Source organism: Nomascus leucogenys, chromosome 1a (genome assembly GCF_006542625.1).
Source record: "Nomascus leucogenys isolate Asia chromosome 1a, Asia_NLE_v1, whole genome shotgun sequence".
Lineage (NCBI taxonomy): Eukaryota > Metazoa > Chordata > Mammalia > Primates > Hylobatidae > Nomascus > Nomascus leucogenys.
Genome location: NC_044381.1, coordinates 95,906,773 through 95,926,681, shown reverse-complemented (window position 1 = coordinate 95,926,681; position 19,909 = coordinate 95,906,773). Strand labels below are relative to the sequence as shown.

Here is a 19,909-nt window from a genome sequence, read left to right as displayed (position 1 = left end):
TCCCCTCCTTTGACACAAAGGTGGAATTATTATATAGCCTAGTGCTTTGTGGCGTAAATTGCCAGTGAAGGGGAGAAAAGTGGCACTTAGGGCTGGCTTTGGTGGTAAGGATGCCCTGCATTTTCATCCTAAACAAAAACAACTTCTTATCTCCTTTTTGATGGCTGAAATCCCTATAAGAGAGGACACATTTTGACGGATGGCACATTAAAGTAAAAGTCACAATAAGGATGAATGATGGATGTGAATGTGTTTCCAAAAGCAGAGCTGAATAGGAGAAGGCAGAAGAGAGCACAGGAACACTACTGAACTAAGAAGTGATCCAGGGATGATGTCAGAAATGCTCTTTACCTATCTCACTGATTTGCTTAGGGATTGGTGGCAGTGCCAAAGGGGTGGCTTGGAATGGCTTCCCACTGCCAGTCTCCATCAGTTCCCTCTCCCAAAGCATGCCGAATAATCGTTATGATCTAACTAAAAAGCAGAGTGTGCGCTATGCAAATGTAGCCTCAGGACAAATCCTATCATCTACCCCAATCCAACCCTTTGCAATTCAATTACTGCATATTCATATAAAGATAGGAATATATAAGTTATATTAGGTTGGTGCAAAAGTAATTGCGGTTTTGGCCATTAAAAGATTGGGTGTTAGGCACCATTAAAAGTAATGGCCAAAACCACGATTACTTTTGCACCAAATGTATAATATATAAGTTGTATATGTATATATACTATATATGCATATATAGTGTATAGTGTACAAATTTATTTCTAAAGCCTCCACTCCCCAGAATAGACTCGTTCAGTATTTGTTAAGAAGATGATAGATATAAAATTACTTTGGAAATAAAGGCACTGCATAAATTTGAGATTTTAGAATTTTCAAACACCCTTGTCTTGAGACTTTTAAGGCAGCAAAGCCATTTTATTTGTTACAGACATACCTTTCTTTTGGCCATATCTTCAGAAGTACTCAAACAAGTGGAAGTGGCATATCTCTGCTGAGACCGAGTCACAGACTAGTTTAAAATAGAATATCACTGAGCACACAATGAAGACAGTGCAAAATGCTGCAGTCATGACTCTCAGCTAATTTAGAAAAAAAAATGCTTCAATTAGTGCAAACATTTTTTGTCTAAAAAATATGCTCGTACATTTGTTTGGGAACATTGAGAAGCCCTTCCTTACCCTGGTGGCTACCACAGTACCTCACTCAGTATTGTGGCTGGTGAATGACAGGGCCTGTTTCCTCCCATTTGTTAAGTGTGTGCAGTCCTTTGGCTATGAGCACAGTGGCAGACAGGTATCTGGCTCCTTTGCAATGTAGCCTAGGGTTTGAGCCACATTCCTTTCTCTTGTGTGTGATTGTGATCGGATGTTAAGCACCAAATATGTCCCAAGTGTTACTTCATTGTCCACTCTGTCCGTGTGGCAGCAAGTTTCCATTCTAATAAAAGAAGTTACTCAGATGGATATTCCAGATGTATTTAAGCTGCTTTTATTAGGACAATGGAGAAGTCCAACCCTTTCTTCTAAATGCAATCAAGAGTGGTGTGGCTTTGCCTTTGTAATTTTACAAGGGGTTGTATTACGTAACTGGAAAATTGTCTCTCTGAGCATAGAGACAATTTGTTAGCAGAAAATGCAGCCTTGGAACATGCTGATGTAAAGCTTCAATCCAAGAGAGAAACCTTTTAAGTTGCTGAAATGTAGAGCAGAGGAAGAAGGAAATTGCTGTTTTACATGATTGACCAAAATGCACTATAATTATATCAACTTGAAACAGATTCCTGAGAAGAACTGATAACTCTGTGATCAGAATAAGTCATGTATAATGGAACAAAATACTGCAACCAAATACTGCAAGTGCTTTCTCTGCAAAATGTAGACATGATGTATGTGAGATACACAGTAGAAGAGACAACTGTTCTTACCTTAGCCTGTGTAATGGGGTCTCGCAGCTTTAGCATAGTTAAGAATGGAAAGGAGGCTTTACTGGGGCGTTAGTAGTTACCATGCCTGCCCATGCTTTTGCATTGCTCATGCAACACAGTTTATGGACTCTGCTCTTGTAATGTTATTTTGATGTTGCCGCTCCTGGTTGTAATTAAATCAGCGTCACTCATCAGACAGTCAGCTCCTAAATGAAGCACTCCTCAAGGATTTCACGGACTGCCCTTTCTTGTTGCCTGTTCTAAAATCTGTGGGTAAAGTTTAATTGCAGATATGTAGCCCCAATATAGTCTTTCTTTATTTTCCCCCTCCCTTTCCCTTCCATTGTCTCTGCAAAGTACTATTTCCCACCCATAAATAGCCGATCATCCCCAATAAGATACTAGCATCTGATACTCTTGAAACACTATTTCTAAACATCTGATACTCCGAAACACTATTTGTAAACAATAGTTTTTGTGTGTGGTAATCATCTATTTGCACATCTCTTTCACCTTACTGAAAGCTTCTGTAAGACAGGGCTTTTTCTTATTTCTTTGTAAGCCCCCAAATAGTAGAGTGTATAATAAATAGTTGTATTCAAGAACTCTTATTAAGTGAATGAACAATAGATTGGAAATATTATCTATTTGCTTCTGGAAAGAGAAAAAGAAATTGCAACTAGTGAGTGAAGTGCCTAGACTTGTGAAATCATCATATTCTGTATTCACGTTTGCAGAAGCTGTCGGAAAACCCACCTGGGAATTACCTGAGCATGCAGACATCATAGGCAAAGCTGAGGTCTGTGACCACAGAAGGAAAGGAAAGGCTAAGGCTGAATATCTAGACATAGGACATGCTTGCCTGGCCCATCTGCTGACTTGTTCACAGACCCATCTTGAACCAGGGCCATGCAGTTGTGCAATGGCCATCCGGAGGTAGCTGAAGTGCTGAGCTGAGCAGCAGAAAAGGTCAAGTGCTTTATACTGGGCTTTGACTTTAGCTCCTGTATACCTTCTACCAAACCACTTCAGGTCTCCGTGCACCCTGAGCAACCAAGTGCATGCAGCAAGCAGGGTACTGTAACATTTTCCCAAAGGAAACACGGGGTAGGCGGCTGTGGTGTTTGCTTCCCTGTTAGAAAAGACAGCTTTCCCTCACTGGCCATTGTTCCTGTCATCTCCCCAACTGGCATGCTTCCTCCTGATTTACTCTCTAACTCCCACGAGGAGTCAGCTCAGATCCTTCTCTTCGCTGAAACCCTTGCTGACCCTCTGCAGAGAGCAGTAATTGCCCCCCTCGTGAACACCTGGACAACCCAGTGTCGATGCTACTTCACATTTTGCATATTTCCTCTTATATTGTTATTTTTTTTCTTTCTTGTGCTTCTTGAGGTTGAAGGTAATACTCTGGGTTTTTGTAAAACCTGTAGCATCCTAAATCATATGGCACACATTAAGAAAATATTTGGTAATTCGGGAAAATGCATCTAGAAAGAAATTTGCTGAGATAAATGAACTTAATTAAAGCTTATTACTGATATTATGAAAAGCATCTATGCTTATATAATACTTTTATAATATATAAAACTATTTTGAATACTTTTTTAAAAGAACAGTTAGAGAAGAGTCTTGGTTTTTCCCACTAGATGTAAGAAAGGATTTTATACTCAGCAATGAATATAGGTTACAAATATGCAAATACAGAAATGAAGATTCTTATTTGAACTGAACCAAAGTCATATTTTGGAAATTGCTCTGTATGTTTCAAAGTTATTTGTTGTCTAGGAGTAGTGGCTCATGCCTGCAATCCCAACACTTTGGGAGACCGAGGCGGGAGGATTGCTTGAACCCAGAAGTTCCATACCAGCCTGGGCAAGAAGGGGAGACGCCACCTCTACAAAAAAAATTTTAAAAATTAGCTAGGCATGATGGTGCATGCCTGTAGTCCCAGCTCGGGAGGCTGAGGTGGGAAGATCCTTTGAACTTGAGCCTAGGAGTTTGAAGATGCAATGAGCTGTGATCACACCACTGCACTCCACCCTGGGGACAGAGCAAGCCCCTGTCCCCCCCCCAAAATAAAGAGGAGAATATGTTAAATGTGTCATTTTAAAAAATTAAGGAGAAAAAGGACTACCCAACAAGCTTGCCCCTTCTGTTATATTCCTGTTGCCTTTATTTATATTCTAGCATCATTATTTCTCACCCAGACTGTTGTATCTCCTTCCTAACTGTTCTCCCTGCCATATTCCCTTTCTAATCCATCCAATTGGTCAATAGATATTCATTTAGAGATTTTTATTGCAAAGATCTCTGCTGGAAGACTGAACTCCCACTTCTCTGAACAGTACTGTTCACAAAATTCTTCACAGTACTGTTCAGTACTTCTTCACAAACACATCTAGCAACTTTCCACTCTACAAAACTAAATGTAATTCCAGCCTTGCTTTGCTTTTCAGTATTATACCACACTCACTCTGGCCATATGCCCAACTGCTTCAGTCAAAGCAGTACACTCATTCTTCTGTCTGATACGTGTCAGTTTGTAGCATAATTCTGTGAGGCCTAGAACTATAAAATATGTTATTACTAGAAGTAGACGTTGTGTTCATATCATCAAGCCAAATCTAAGAAAAGCATTTTGAACTAAATAATATCAGAAGTGTTTTTGAAAAGTTCTTTTTAAAAAGCAGGTAAAATTGTGGAGGGAATTCCCTCCCACAGAAGGAACAAGAGCCCTAACTTACAACAGGAACAATAAAGTAAAGCACAAGGAATAGACAGGGTAAAGAACCCAAAGTATAGAGAACAACTCAGGTATGGGAGAAATGAGAGTACTTGTTACAAACCTCTTTAAAAACAAACTGCAGAGCAAATACAAAACAAAAAGATAGACCCTGGTACTGGAAACTTCCTTCCACATTTGGAGGGCTAAGAATTCAGAGATGCATGATCATATGCAAAAAGAAGAAAAAAGAATTTACCTTTCAAAAATGGGGCACATGTTTATTGAGCTCTAATTATATGCAGGGCACTATGCTTCTGTGAAGATCCGGGTAGCCTGAACTACCCAGAATTATCAACCTTGTTCCATTACTGAGTAGTGATAGTAAACTGTAGAGTAATACAACCTCAATATAAACCCCACCTCTTGCTTCAAATGCAGACTCCTGCCTGCCAGAATGAATTCCAAATTTACAGTCAGGATCAATATTAGGCCCTATTAGCTACACTGTATTTTTTTTTTTACTTTAAGTTCTGGGATACATATGCAGAACGTGCAGATTTATTGCATAGGTTTACATGCACCATGGTGGTTTGCCGCACCTATCAACCCATCTTACAGGTTTTAAGCCCCACAGTCATTAGTTATTTGTCCTAATGCTTTCTCTCCCCTTGCCCCACAGCCGCTGACAGGCCCCGGTGTGTGATGTTTTCCTCCTTGTGTCCATGTGTTCTCATTGTTCAACTCCCACTTATGAGTGAGAACATGCAGTATTTGATTTTCCGTTCCTGTGTTAGTTTGCTGAGAATGATGGCTTCCAGCTTCACCCATGTGCCTGCAAGGGACATGAACTCATTCTTTTTTATTGCTGCATAGTATTCCATGGTGTATATGTGCCACATTTTCTTAATCCAGTCTATCATTGATGGACATTTGGGTTGGTTCCAAGTCTTTGCTATTGTAAATAGTGCTGCAGTAAACACACATGTGCTTGTGTCTTTGTAGTAGAATGATTTCTAATCCTTTGGGTATATACCCAGTAATGGGATTGCTGGGTCAAATGGTATTTCTGGTTCTAGATCCTTGAGGAATCGCCACACTGTCTTCCACAATGGTTGAACTAATTTACACTCCCACCAACAGTGTAAAAGCATTCCTGTTTCTCCACAGCCTCACCAGCATTTGTTGTTTCCTGACTTTTAATTAGTTGCCATTCTAACTAGCATAAAATGGTACCTCACTGTGGTTTTGATTTGCATTTCTCTATTGACTAGTGATGATGAGCATTTTTTCATTGTTTGTTGGCCGCTTAAATGTCTTCTTTTGAGAAGTGTCTGTTCATATTCTTCACCCACTTTTTGATGGGGTTGTTTGGTATTTTCTTGTAAATTTGTTTCAGTTCCTTGTAGATTCAGGCTACTCTGTATTTTTAACCTTTGTACTAAATTGCCATCAAGGAACACTTATTAAGTTAAGAAATAGCACTACTGACTTTTTTCATATGCATTTTCAGAATTCTGAATTCTACATTAAAACAATCTACGATATCTGTGTATGCTTTTCACAAAAGGAAAAAGCACAAATGCCTCAGGGCAAATCTGCCTGGCTAAGAAATAGATGAAAATACATTTTTTTCTGTAGATTTCATTAAATTACAGAGAAATATAATTTTAACGACTATGAAAATAAGGTAAAGATTATATAAGGCTAATAAATGAATAAAATCCATACTAAAGCAGAATATTCTAGATTAATCTGAAAAGCTGAGTTGCTAAGACTTTAAAAAATGAGAAAAGCCATTTGGCAAAATCTTTAACTTAGAATTTTTGGTTTGATTTTGCTTCTAGGTTTCAGATTCAGAGATGTGCAACCGATCCAAACAGTTATAAAAGCTTGGTAGACAGCTTTCGAATGATTTTCCAAATGGAAGGGTATGTATATTCTTCGTATAGCCATTTTAATATGTTTCTACTTAACATGTCTTCTCATTTCGAATGGTTTATTTTCCTAGTCTTCCTAGGGGCAAAATACTTAAAAGGGTACCTTTCTACTTTGTTATGTTTTTCCTAATAATGTGACTGAAAACTGAATGTATATATAATAGAAACTACTACAAGAAGATATTAATGACTAGTTTAATGACAAGAGGACAATTCTTAATTTATGCCACTAGGGCTGTTTGAAGTTTCTAAACTCAATAGTTCTTTATTTTGGTACTGTAATTATAATGTCCAAATTCATTCCCCGTTCACACTCTAGTTTATGAATATACAAATAAAACAGATCTGTATCAAAAATTGATGCATCAAGGCTGGGAGCAGTGACTCACACCTGTAGTTCCAGCTACTTGGGAGGCTTAGGTGGGAGGATTGTTTGAGCCTGAGAGGTGGAAGTTGCAGTGAGTTAGGATGGTGCCACTGCACTCCAGCCTGGGTGACAGCAAGACTGTCTTTAAAACAAAAAAAATTGATGCGTCCAATTAATCATCTGATCTATTAAATGATCACATAAATAGAATATTTGTTTACATAGGCTAAAATTATCTTCAGTGTGTAGATTCAGTTAAAAACTGTATCCAGTAAACATATGTGTGCATGTGTCTGTTGGGAGCGAGGGGCTAGGGGAGGGATAGCATTAGGAGAAATACCTAATGTAGCTGACTGGTTGGTGGGTGCAGCAAACCACCATGGCATGTGTCCACCTGTGTAACAAACCTGCATGTTCTGCACATGTATCCCAGAATCTGAAGTATAATAAAAAAATTTTTTTAACTATCCAGTATAATTTTCAAGGAATATTATATTTGCTTTTGGAAATTGTTTTTATAAGAAAATTCGCTGAAAATAATAATCTTTCAAAAATGTAACAGTAATAATAATAACTAGTATATATTTAGCTTCTATTATGTAGTAGGAATTCTTCTTACAACTTTATGATGTAGGTTCTGTTGGGTTCCATTCCAGTTGGACAGATAAAGAAGACTCAGAGAAGTTAGTAAGTTTCACATTTCTGCTGAGTAGTGGAGCTGGGGAATCAAATCTAGGTCTGCTTGACCCTAAAGCCCATGCTCTTAACTGCTGTAGATCACTACCTGTCTTGCCAGGTTACACTATAAATACTATTCTGCTAATCACTTATTTCAGTTAAACTTGTATTATGGATATCTTTCCATGTCAGTATATTCTCTTTAACAGCATAGTAACTTATTTTATCTATATGTGGCAATTTATTAAATGAATCTCTATGGTAGACCTTTAGGTCGCTTCTAAATTCTTGCTATTATAAACAATAGTGCAATAAATATTTTCATACTATCTTTGCACATTTGTGTGTATCTATTTTAATATATAGTATATATTGATATATATTTACATATCTTTTATATATTTTTATAGTTTTAATATATTGGTACAATAAAGTACATTGCTAGCTATGGACTTACAGGATCAAATGATATGCATGTTTTATATGACAGATGTTGACAAATGACCTTCCAAAAACTATGTACTGATTTTATACCCTTAAGATTTGAAAGTTCTTATTTCTTCACACACTCTGAAATACATTATAAATCATTGTTTGGTATATCTGTCACTGATATGTATCTCCTGTTTACCATCTGATAGATGAAAAATAGAACTGTCCTAAGTGTATTCCTTTGAATGTTACTGGAATTGAGCATACTTTCATATCATTAGGTATCATTTCTTTTGTGAATTGCCTATTTTGTGTCCTTTACCCATTTCTCTTAGATTAGATTTTTTAAATTAATTTGTAGGTACGTATTATGTATTATAGATACTAATCCTTTGACTATTATGTAGATTGTAAACAATTTTTCCATCTTGTCGTTTGTCTTACAACTATAGTGTCTTATACCCTTTCAGAAATTTGTGATTTTTAAAGATTGTAATTTTATATTATCTGTCTTTTCTATCCTGATATCTAATGATGTCACATTAAAAAAATTCTCTAACCCCAAGATTATAAACATTTTCTTCTGGTATTTTTTTACATTACAATTTTTAATCCAGCTGATAATTTTTTAATGTGCAATGTGGTATATAGAAATTAAATTTCATTTTGAAATGGTCAGTCAATTGTCCAAACACCACTTGCTGAAAAATCTATCCTTTACTCACTAATTGGAAATGCTGCCATTTTTTGTTTTGTTTTGTTTTGGGGGGTTTTTTTGAGACGGACTCTCACTCTGTTACGCAGGCTGGAGTGCAATGGCACAATCTCCGCCCACTGCAACCTCTGCCTCCTGGGTTCAAGCAATTCTCCTGCCCTAGCCTCCCAAGTAGCTGGGATTACAGATGCCCACCACCACACCTGGCTAGTTATTGTATTTTTAGTAGAGACGGGGCCTCACCATGTTGGCCAGGCTGGTCTCAAACTCCTGACTTCAAGTGATCCACCCCCCTCGGCCTCCCAAAGTGCTAGGATTACAGGTGTGAGCCACCACACCCAGCCAATGCTGCTGCCTTTTTCACATATTAAACTTCTACACATATACCCTCTAATTTTCCGTTTTGATTCTCCATTTCCTATTCTGTTTCATTCATTCATCTATCTATAGCTATATCAGCATCATACTGTTTTAATTATTTTATCTTCAGAGTATTTGGGAAATATATAAAAATATACCTCATGGTATGGAGTTCAAGCTTCTTGTCATGGTGTGCAGAGCTTTCGTGGCGTGGTCCTTCTTCATACTCAGATCTGCTCTAGGAATAGCAGATGGTTTGCTGCACTCTGGTCTCTCACATGCTCAGGGCTTTTCCATGCTCTTCCTTATTCCTGAAGGACCCTATCCCCAAACCTCCCCTAGAAACTATCCCTCTTCATTTAAAAGTGACTTCATATTTCACCCTCCCTGACGCTCTTTTCTCTATCATATGCTGAATTATTTCCCCTACTCTTTTCTTTCTCTACATATGCTATGTAAAAAATAGCATGCACCATCCTGGTTTATGAAGCTCATTTTCTATCTCCCCTTTCCCACCCCAAGAATATATTTCCTAAGGGTCATGTCCCAATTAGCTCTGTTTCCCTTATACTTGTGTTTGGCACTGAGTAGAGACACTCGGTAAGGATGCTAAACAAATGAATGGAAGTCATCACACCAACATCATAACAATGCAAAATGAAACAGAGATGATAACTCTTCTATAGACTGACCTCTCTGAAGTTATGATAATGATCTCGATGCTTGATTAAATATTTTGAGGTCACCTAGTGACAAAAGTCAACAAGTTCTTCTAGCTATTACTCTGGTGATGTGGTACCTAAATGCCCTACGTTGATAATATAAACCTTTATATTATGACAAGAAAGTTAAGAAAATCATAGTATATTACATAGCCAATGAAAGTATCCCTTTCCTGCAAAACAGTAATGTCAGCATTACTGAGATCTGTAAGTAACAGATATCCCTGAATTGGATGTGGCAGTTCCTTAGCCAAGATCTTCAATTCATGTGTGTTTTGGGAAGAATTTGATGATTCTGCTTCTGCTTAGATATCAAATAATATAACAAACATACAGTATGTGTGGTCCTTACATAGTGGAATTGGCCTTTTTCTATACTGTATGTATAATTGCTTCTAGAGCAAATTGACATTCTTCCTGTGATGCCTTTAGATCTGGACATGCTGTTAGCCAAAAGCCAAAGAGCTCTAGTCTTAGAGATGGAAATATTTTTGAAAATACAAAATAAAAAGCTCCCTGTTATTTTTTATACAGAGCAAGAGCATTTCATAGCCTTGGGTTAAACGAAAGAAAAAACAAAAAAGAAATGAAAGAGAAGAAAAGAAGACAAAAGCCTTTTAACATATGTTGTGTTAATTTTTTTCCCTATTCAAAGAAGTTCTTTTGACTTTCTTATTTAGTTTTTAGAGTCACTCCGTTTTCAAAGATGTCTTTCCTACTCAGGTGCCTAGAGGCCAGTTTGGCCTGTGGCCTGCAGGGAAGATAGCACTAGTCAATTTTGACTGTTGACATAATTAGGAGAATTCACCTCTCCTGGTTTTTCCTATCTCCTCCAAGTTAAAGGTTTTGAGAGCTTGTCCTTTTCTTTTATTTAAAAACATTAAAGTCTGTTAATACACTTAAAATCTGCACAGATCTCTCATTTCCCCAGCGTTAAGAAAATGAAATGGTTCTCTCCACCATTCTTAGAGATGCAATTCCTCACCTCTCTGCTCAGAATTCACTTGCTTTCAAGAGACAATAGCTCAACCACATGAGTCCAAATCCCTTTACTGTTTCTAATATTCTTTTTCTTCTTAAAAAGCAGAGATACACTGTACTTTTTAATAAAAACCGTGTCTTTCATAAGACATGGTTTTTCAACACAGCTTTACAGAAGTGAGGTTAAAGCTTAAAAAGAGAGGCATTCCAAATTCCAAGTAAGGATTTCTATTATATGGAATCCTCATACTGAGCTAGTTTTTACAAAAGAGACTGTTTTCTGTAACACAGAAGAGAGAACTCATAGAAAATGAAGGCAGCAAAGAAATATCACTGTTGAGAGTACCTTCATCATCACCACAACTTTTCATCTGTGTCTGGTTTGACAGAATAAACTAATAGGTCCATCTACTGTGATAAAGTGAGCCCAGAAGACATAAAGATACAGCCTAGTTAATTAGCTGCCTTTAAAACCAATAGGGTTGGTTTTGTAAACTCACCTGGCAAACAGTGGCTGATATCTCTATTTACCATGTGTCCATGCATCACGCCTCACTTCCCCTTTACCTCAGAGCATCTTATGAAAGTGGGCCTAGTCTCTTTTGTACTTGTCGTTCCTTTAAAAAGAGTGATCGAAATGTTCACAGGTGGGTGAGGGGACTATACATTATGTCAGTGTAAACCCAGAACAGTCTTCCCATCTCCCACTCTGCCTCCCCTGAAAGTGCTTGAATGGCCATTCTTCCTGAAATAAGGCAAAAATAGGAGTTAAACAGAACTCAAGATACTCTGGTGATGTAGGTAGAGAAAGACATAAAACTAATATTTATTTTCTTCAGTGTACCATGAACTATGCTAGAATTTTTTTGCATACGTTTTTATCAACACAGCACTATTAATACAACATAGAATCCTCCTGCCCATGTTTTGTATAAGGTAACTGAGGTTAAATAACTTACCCAAAGTCACGCAGGTATAACCATGGTTTTTCTGTTAGACTGTATTTGATCTTTCACTGAAGATCAAGTTTTGTTATTTATTGGCTGGAAAGAAGATAATATGGAAAAAATGGCTGTAAATGGCTATTCTTTAAATGGCTATTCTGAAGTCTTTGATATTCCTAGCCTCAAATCACACAGCGATTTAAAGCAGCTTTATATCTTCCTTCAAGTAATGTACGAAAGCTCTGAGACCAGTATATGTTCAGTCAAGCAAATCTTGGTGATTCTGAGGCAGTACTACAAAGCTCTGGCAACTCAGGACTCAATCTAATCATTGCCCCATCCTTTGTCATTAGCTCTGTATTTCTGATAAGTTCATGGTTTTCAGTCAGTCGATTTTCATCCTGTTTGTTCCTTAGCTCTCTTACGTGAAAAATTCTTGGGCATTGGTTTGCTCAAGGCAAATAACTAGGAAACAACTAGGTCAGATTAAGCTTAGCTTCAAATGAGAAACATGTTGATTGCTGGTGCCTTCAGAAATATGGTATTCTTCAGAAAGTATTGCTGTAGAAAATATGTGGTTGCATTTGGGGGGCATTTGAACTGTGTTTAGTTTCACGATTTGTTTTCTGTAACCACTGATGCTGCCCCAGGTATCATCTTACAATCAGACCACTTGGTGATTATAATATTTTCTAGTTAAATGACATTTAAGGCCTCGTTTTATGAGCTCGAGCATAATTGGCTAATTTGGTAAACTCCAGATGTGTGAGATAATGTGCCACTCATTTAAGTGCCTTTCAGACGGCACAAATGGCACAGCCCCAGGAGGTATAATCACTCCCTCTTGTTTTCATTAAGAAGGGGAATGAGTGGCTTGTGACACAGACAAAGGAAGTGGGATGCCCACAGCTCTACAACTTGGTAAGATTTGGACATTTTCTTCTTATCAGTGGACTCACTCCAAGGTGTTCGGCTCAATTCAGTGTCTTAGTGGGTCTGCTTTTCAAAAAGTGGTTTACCTAATCTAACATGGCTGGGTGGTTTTAAAGCCATGAAAATAGGCTGTCTGAAAATAGAAAGACCTGTCCCTGTAGAAAACCCCCTGAGTAAAGTAGTCTCTGGAAACCGTCCCTCACCCTCATGTGGAAGTGTGGGTGGGAGGATATTGGTTTGAAGAAACAATGGAAGAGCTGACTCTTCCCACAGCCATGAATCTAATTATTTGACCAATCATCATCCTCCTCCTAAACTTCCAACTTACAAAATTCCAACTTCGTGAAGCCCAGTAGTTGCTGCTGCTTTTTCTCTCCCCTCTCAACTCTCCTGCACCATCTAACAGAGACCAGTTCATCCACCCAGCATTGCCAAGCTGGAATGCAGTGGATGGTTCTGACATCACTGTTGCCTGATCCTGGGGCTGGTTGCTTTTATCAGACTATAGATCCAGCGGAGTTCAGATCTGGCTGAGTCTTCACTCAGACGAGGTCTACATCTCAGACCCCTGAGCAGATAATCTGCCATGCAGATTCATTTTGTGTCGATTATTGGGTGTTGATTGAGTTTGTAAGCCTGGTTTGCCCAAGTGCGTTCCTTTTATGGAAGGCACCAAATGTGCTCTGTGACTTCTGTGATGAGTTCTGTGAGTGGTGCCTTGACTGCCTCCACTCCCCTTCTTCTTGTTTTAGCAAAGAGGCCCTTCCTGGTACCCACTGGACCTCCCTCGAGTGCTCTCTTGTTTTTATGTGGTGATGACAAGGAAAGCAGAGAGTCCCAGCTGCTCTTGCTCCCACACTGCCAGAGTTCAGCCATGGCCTGCCTGGGCTTTTTAATGATGCTACAGCAAGTTTCCTCTTTAGCTAGAAAAAAAGGGGTTGGGGGTTGGGGGACAAGAAAAAAAGAATAAGTTAGAATTTGGAGAATAAACTATAGCAAATTTATCTGGCATGTCTTAAAAGGGATGGACCTAGGTCTAGAATATGGCTTCCATAGGCTGAAGACATTTTCCTCTTCCAAGTCTTCTCCTGATTTGGAAAGAAAATGTGAGAAGAGATTATCTTAATTCAGGCATGGACATACTACTATTATTCTTAAATAATCTGTGTTTCTTTTAAAAATGGTTTGTTAACTTTAGTATATCATACTCATACATTTTAATTGATTTTTTAAATTGACATAATTGTACAGATTTATGGAGTATATAGTGACACTTCAGTACATGCAATGTACAGTGATGAAATCAAAGTAATTAACAGATCCATCACCTCAAACATTTATCATTTCTTGTATTAGAAACATTAAACATCTCTCCTAGCTATCTGAAAGTATATAATATATTATTGTTAGCTATAGTCATCCTACAGTGCTATGGAACACTAGAATTTTTCATCCCACTTAGCCGTAATTTTGTGCCCATTAACCCACCTCTTTTTAAAAAAATAAAATAAAAATAAATTTAAAAAGCTCTGTCACCCAGGCTGGAGTGCAGTGACACAATCTCAGATCACTGCAAACCCCACCCCCACCCCCACCCCGGTTCAAGCAATTCTCCTGCCTCAGAGTAGCTGGCACTACAGCTGCCCGCCACCACACCTGGCTAATTTTTTATATCTTTAGTAGAGACAGGATTTCACTATGTTGGCCAAGCTGGTCTCAAACTCCTGACCTCAAATGATCCATCTGCCTCGGCCTCCCGAAGTGCTGGGATTACAGTTGTGAGCTACTGCACCCAGCCCTTTAATCCACCTCTAACTGTTCTCCCCTTCTCACTACCTTTCCCAGCCTCTAGTAACCGTTATTCTACTCTCTGCTTCTATTAGATCAACTTTTTTAGCTTCCACATATGAATATTCATAAATTTTTAGTCATCAAGTATATGTAATCTCTTTTTACAGAAAGGTTATGCTGTGTAGCTAAGAACTTGAAATTTAGATTATTTAGCAATTCAAGATTGAAAATTAAAGGATGAAGGGTAAGGAGAAAGAATACCGAAGAAGAACAGGCAGTGACTTATTTCAATAGTTTTAAAAACAACAGGCAATTGGACCATGGATACATTATTCGGCATTTCTGTCTTACCAGATTATTCCGTACCACTGCTAAGCCACACAGTTGCTGGCGGAAGCTGTATTGGGTTGTAAAGCAACAGTTCCTCCCCAGTCTTCACAATCAGGGAGCAGATGATGAATTTGCAGAGCGCTCAGAGGGCGGCGTCCCAGGGCTTCGATGGCCCAGAGTTCTGTTTCCTTTTCTAAATCAGAGGTCTTTTGTTCTGCCACGGAGTGACCTTTAAAATGGTTTCAGCCCCTAGATTTCCCTGCTGTCATCACCACAGACTGCTAGCTGACACTCACACTCCGACTCCCCCAGCCTCTCTCTCACAGCGCTTTCCGACTTACTGACTGGCCTTTGGCAAGGATTTAACTGTTGCCAAAGAATAAGTGAAAACGTTTGCAGTGATGTCAGCCCGTCAGCAAGGCCTGATTAAGAGACCAAACACAGCCTCCCTCAGCGTGTGGTGCTGACAAGAAGGCAAGGAGGACCAGTTGTTTGAGTGGAAATTGTTGTCTTCTAGGAAGGTTGGTGTCTCAGTTCAGAGCCTGAGCAGATATTCCCCATGTTTGTGGAGTGTTAATCAAGGTGGAGGGGAAAGATGGGATTCCATAGGCAATGGGGGATATCCCACTGGAAATATTTTTAGGCCTTACTTTTAATTTATTCTGGCTTTCTTATGGGCTAGAAGTACAGTCACGTTACGGAGAAAGTATGGCTTTACCAAAACCAGAATTCTTTTTCTAGTGGTCGTTAAAACCGAACATTTTCGAATCAAATGGAAAAAGAGAACTCCTAAAAGCACTCTTCTACCCGTGCCTGATTATCTTATTGTAGAAAATAACTTAGGCATGATTTGACATAGACAAGTTTAAAGGAGTTCATAGTTTATTTTCATCAATGACTTCATGCATTTTTGGGCTGGCTTCATGATTTTAGCTTTGCCTTTCCCGCAGGTCTTCCAGGTGGTTTGGAATTGGAGGAAGGGAGAAGATTCTGACAGTATTGTTATGACGGCCATTAGATTCAAAACCACTGTTACCGTTTTGGCCCTTTATTGTTTGTGAAACGTGTCCATGTATATGACCTCCTTGATAATCATAAGAGCCCTAGCAGGTAGGAGGATGAGGAGTACAGTTCTAGTTTTCTGGTGAAGAAACAAGTAAGAGTTGTTAAGGGACTTGCCCAACATTCCACAGCTGTGTTTGTTGGGGCTGGGATTCATCCAGTGTCTTCCTCATCCTCTAATATGCTGCCTATTTTATCAATAACAAAAGAGTGGTACTAGCAATCACAGAAGCAGCACTTCACATTTACACCATTCCCTCTTTGGGTTCCAAGCCTTGTCACATATCTCAGTTGGCTGAATTTCATCTAGGGAGGAAGGAAAGGGATGGTATGACTGCTGATAACTTTTCTGGTCTATGTACAAGAAAACTTCAGCAGAAAGGGGTTTAGTGGGATTCCCAGAAAAATTGATCTTGATATCAACACTGAAAGAATGCAGAGGTTTAGTTTGTTTGTTTGTTTAAAAAGGTCTTAGGCAAATAAAATTAGATTACACATGTCTTCGGACATGTGGCACCATCATTCTATGAAACCAAGGTTTGGACCTATGGTCCTTAGGACAAGACCATCTCCAAAGGGCAGTTACCAGACACAGTGTGAGGTTAAGACTCACTGAGTGAACTTAACTCGGTTATTTTACCTGTAGAGTCTTGGCCTAACTCAAGTTGAATTTAGTAATAACCAGGAAAACCTCATGAAACATGAAATAAGGCATTTAACCAAAGTTCCTTGGATGAATTGTCAGATGGGAGTGAAGAATCATCATATGATCACAATATATGTAAATATATAGTCACCAAATCCTAGAGAAAATGCCAGCCTTATACAGTGGCTTGGTTGTCCTGCTGATAAACAGTGTTTGTCACTCTCATTGTGTGGCCACAGAGAACTCAGAGGAAAACAAGATACCAAAAAATCTAACATAGTCACAGTCTCAGTGATGACAAAAAATGAGATAAAGTGTTAGATACGTTTTGGAAACTCTTAAAGAGAGGTTGTGAGTTTATTGTTAAATGAATTAGTTTTTTAAATTTTTTTACATAAAACCTCTCGTATATTAGAAGAATCAAGAACCAAAAGGAGAATTACCATTTTGTATTCTATACATTTTCAGTGAACGGGTCAACATACATTTTGAAATTCAAATAATAAAATTTCCAGAGATTGACACTATTTGTAAAGGAACCAAAATTAAAAGAATGTTGCAATATAATTCATTAAGCAATAAGACATATTGATAACTAGAGACCTGGCTTCATGTGTAAAATAAAATATGTGTTACATTTCAAAACTGTTTCTTAACTACCTGTTCACCCCTTAACCCCATGAACTGGCTCTGTCTACAACCTTGTTTTCAAACTGTTCTCCCAGAGCCTGCCACAGACCTTCTATCTTTTTCCACAGAATCTGAGATACTGACAAGTGTAAGATATTACTTCATTAGAGAGAAAAAATGCTGATAATTAAACTCTTTACAACGATTTGACAATGGATGTAGGTAATGAGTAAGAAGAAATTTCAATAACTTTCTAGTGTTTGACATTCCAGAGGCACCTAGCTAAGCAATGCGGAGGTTCCTGATCCATAGATATTATATGATGATAAAATTTTGCCACTAAGTGTTGGAAAAATTTTTACCCTCTGGTTTGAATCTTTCAGGCTTTATCTCACCCAATATCATTACATGCCTCTTATGTTCCAGCCCTTCTGAAACAATTATAACTCCTGAAACAATTTGCCTGTGCATATTTCTCATGCATATTCATTAGCCAAGAATGCCCTTTCCCTTTTATCCACCTGTGGAAATTCCGGTCATCCAAAGATGCAGTTCATATGCTGTTTTCTCTTTGATGCCTTCTCTCATCATCCAATGGGGAAATAATTTCCTCCTTCTGTTTTCTTATAGCACTTTGTTCCTCTATGACAACACTTACCTTGGGGATCAAAGATACCTGGATTAGAATTCCACTTGGAAGTTTTGGGACCTTGGACAACTTGCTTAACCTCATTGTACTTCAGTTTTCTCATTTGTAATTGGAGACAATAACCATACTTACTTTATTGTGTTGCTAGCACTCAGTAGTAATATATGGCATATAAATATACACATAATGATTGTTAGCTAGTTTTATTTTTAGTACCTTATATTGTAGCCAATTACTCGTAACTATTCATAGTTATGTAAATATGTAGAACTCTGATGAAATAATATTTGGGGCTCCTATAGCGTATCACATAGTTCTTTGTATATAATCATATATAATCATCACCCAATTTGTGTTTGCTGAATTTAATTGAATAATTACTAGTTTACTTAGCTATTCTGAACATATTAATATTTAAAAATGTATAATCAAATCAAAACAAATAGCAAGAAAATTTATGACACCCACGGTATCATTAAGACCAAGATTCTAAACGTGGTAATTTGTCTATAACCCCAGAAGGGTAACATCTTTATAACAATCGCAGGAATACAGTAGAATAATTTTCATGGCCACGCAGGTGTCTGAAGGTGAGGCATTAGATTTTGGCATGTAGTTTTTAGATTCGGGCACTTCACCCCTGGCAAATGATGCTGAATGGCACTGAGAGGGTCTAATTAGGGAAACTGTGAAGGCTTAGGAAGACCAAAGTGAAATGCAAACTGTCTGCTTCCATTGCTTTGAATGTGTTCTGTCTTCACTACTTTTCTCCTTAAAGCACTTCCTGTCTAGAGTTTAATAAGCAGAGAGACAAAAACTGTATACATAAAACCCAAATACTCGAGTCAATTAAAAAATGAAGTAAGTAAAAGCAAAAGAACATTTAAAGTGAAATAAGAGGCAGGTTGAGTTAGGATTTTGAAAGACAATATTATAGAGACTCTTGGTTTCAGACACTACAGAGTAGCTTGCATCAGAAGAACCCTCCTGCTGAAAAGAACAGTAATCAATAGGCAACATACACAAAACTACTTTTGAAGGCATTGCAGAGCTACCGAAGCAGGCAGAGCTACCGAAGCAGGCAGACCTGATGAGAGGCTACAAGACCTGAGGGAAGGAAGCCTAGAGAAGTAAGTTCTACGTTCACCCAGGCTTTTTACTTAAAGGCTTTGCTAAGTCTTGTGGGAAGTGTTGGGGGAAGGAGTCAAAGCCACGTCTGGGCTGAGGAGGAGGTTGTAGGTTGCTGTTCAGGGATGCCAAATGGCTGAGACCTGAGGAGTAAAGATCCTGGCGAAGAGGGAAACTGCTGAGAAGAGAGCCCAAAGATCTATATGCAATTTCCCCCTGAGGCATTTGCCAACTCTTGAGCCGCATATGAACAGGAGGAAACTCCAAGAAACCCAGGGGGAAAAACTCCAGCAGTTGGAAAGCTATCGAGATGAGCAGAGACTTCAATGGCCCCTTGATGCTGAGGAGGCAAGGGTTGGAGTTCAAGTCCAGCCAGGTGGAAGGGCTCTGTAAGCACCCCAGGTCTTCAGTTGAGGCCCAGAATGTCCACTCCCAAGAGTAAGAGCTCTGCCTTAGGAATAGGGACAAAGCATGAGTACATTCTCCCTAACAAAGCCTAAAACCCACCCTCAGCAAAATGAAGGTATTTTCTGTAATCTGTTTGCTTGCTGAGAAAAAAATGTTTCCATCTTTGGAGGAAAACACCATCATCCAGGGGGCTTTTCAGTGTTTATGCACAACGTCCTCTACTCAATAAAAAATCACAGGGCCTTAGAATAAAAAAGACCAACTAACTAAACATCAGTAGAAACAGAGACAATAAGTCATTCAAATTTTGGAATTATCAGACTGGGACTTTAATTTTTTTTATTTTTACTTGGGTAAAATATACATAACATAAAATTTACCTTTTTAAGCATTTTTTAAGCATACAGTTCAGTGGCCCTAAGTAATGTCAATGTCGTGCAACCATCAACACTGCATCTTCAGAACTTTTCATCTTCTCAAACAGAAAATCTGTACCCTGAAACAGTAATTCCCCATTTCTCCCTCCCCACATCCCCT

General features: G+C 38.4%; 1 protein-coding gene across 2 annotated transcripts in view; it reads left to right on the top strand.

Annotated features, from left to right (window-relative positions):
• SLC25A21 (solute carrier family 25 member 21) overlaps positions 1–19,909 on the top strand; it is a 511,294-nt gene that overhangs the window by 353,582 nt on the left and 137,803 nt on the right. For both annotated transcript variants that reach the window (XM_030813695.1, XM_030813699.1), the window contains exon 3: positions 6,504–6,587. In XM_030813695.1, coding sequence (XP_030669555.1) covers positions 6,504–6,587 — 84 coding nt within the window. The remainder of the gene's footprint in view (positions 1–6,503; positions 6,588–19,909) is intronic.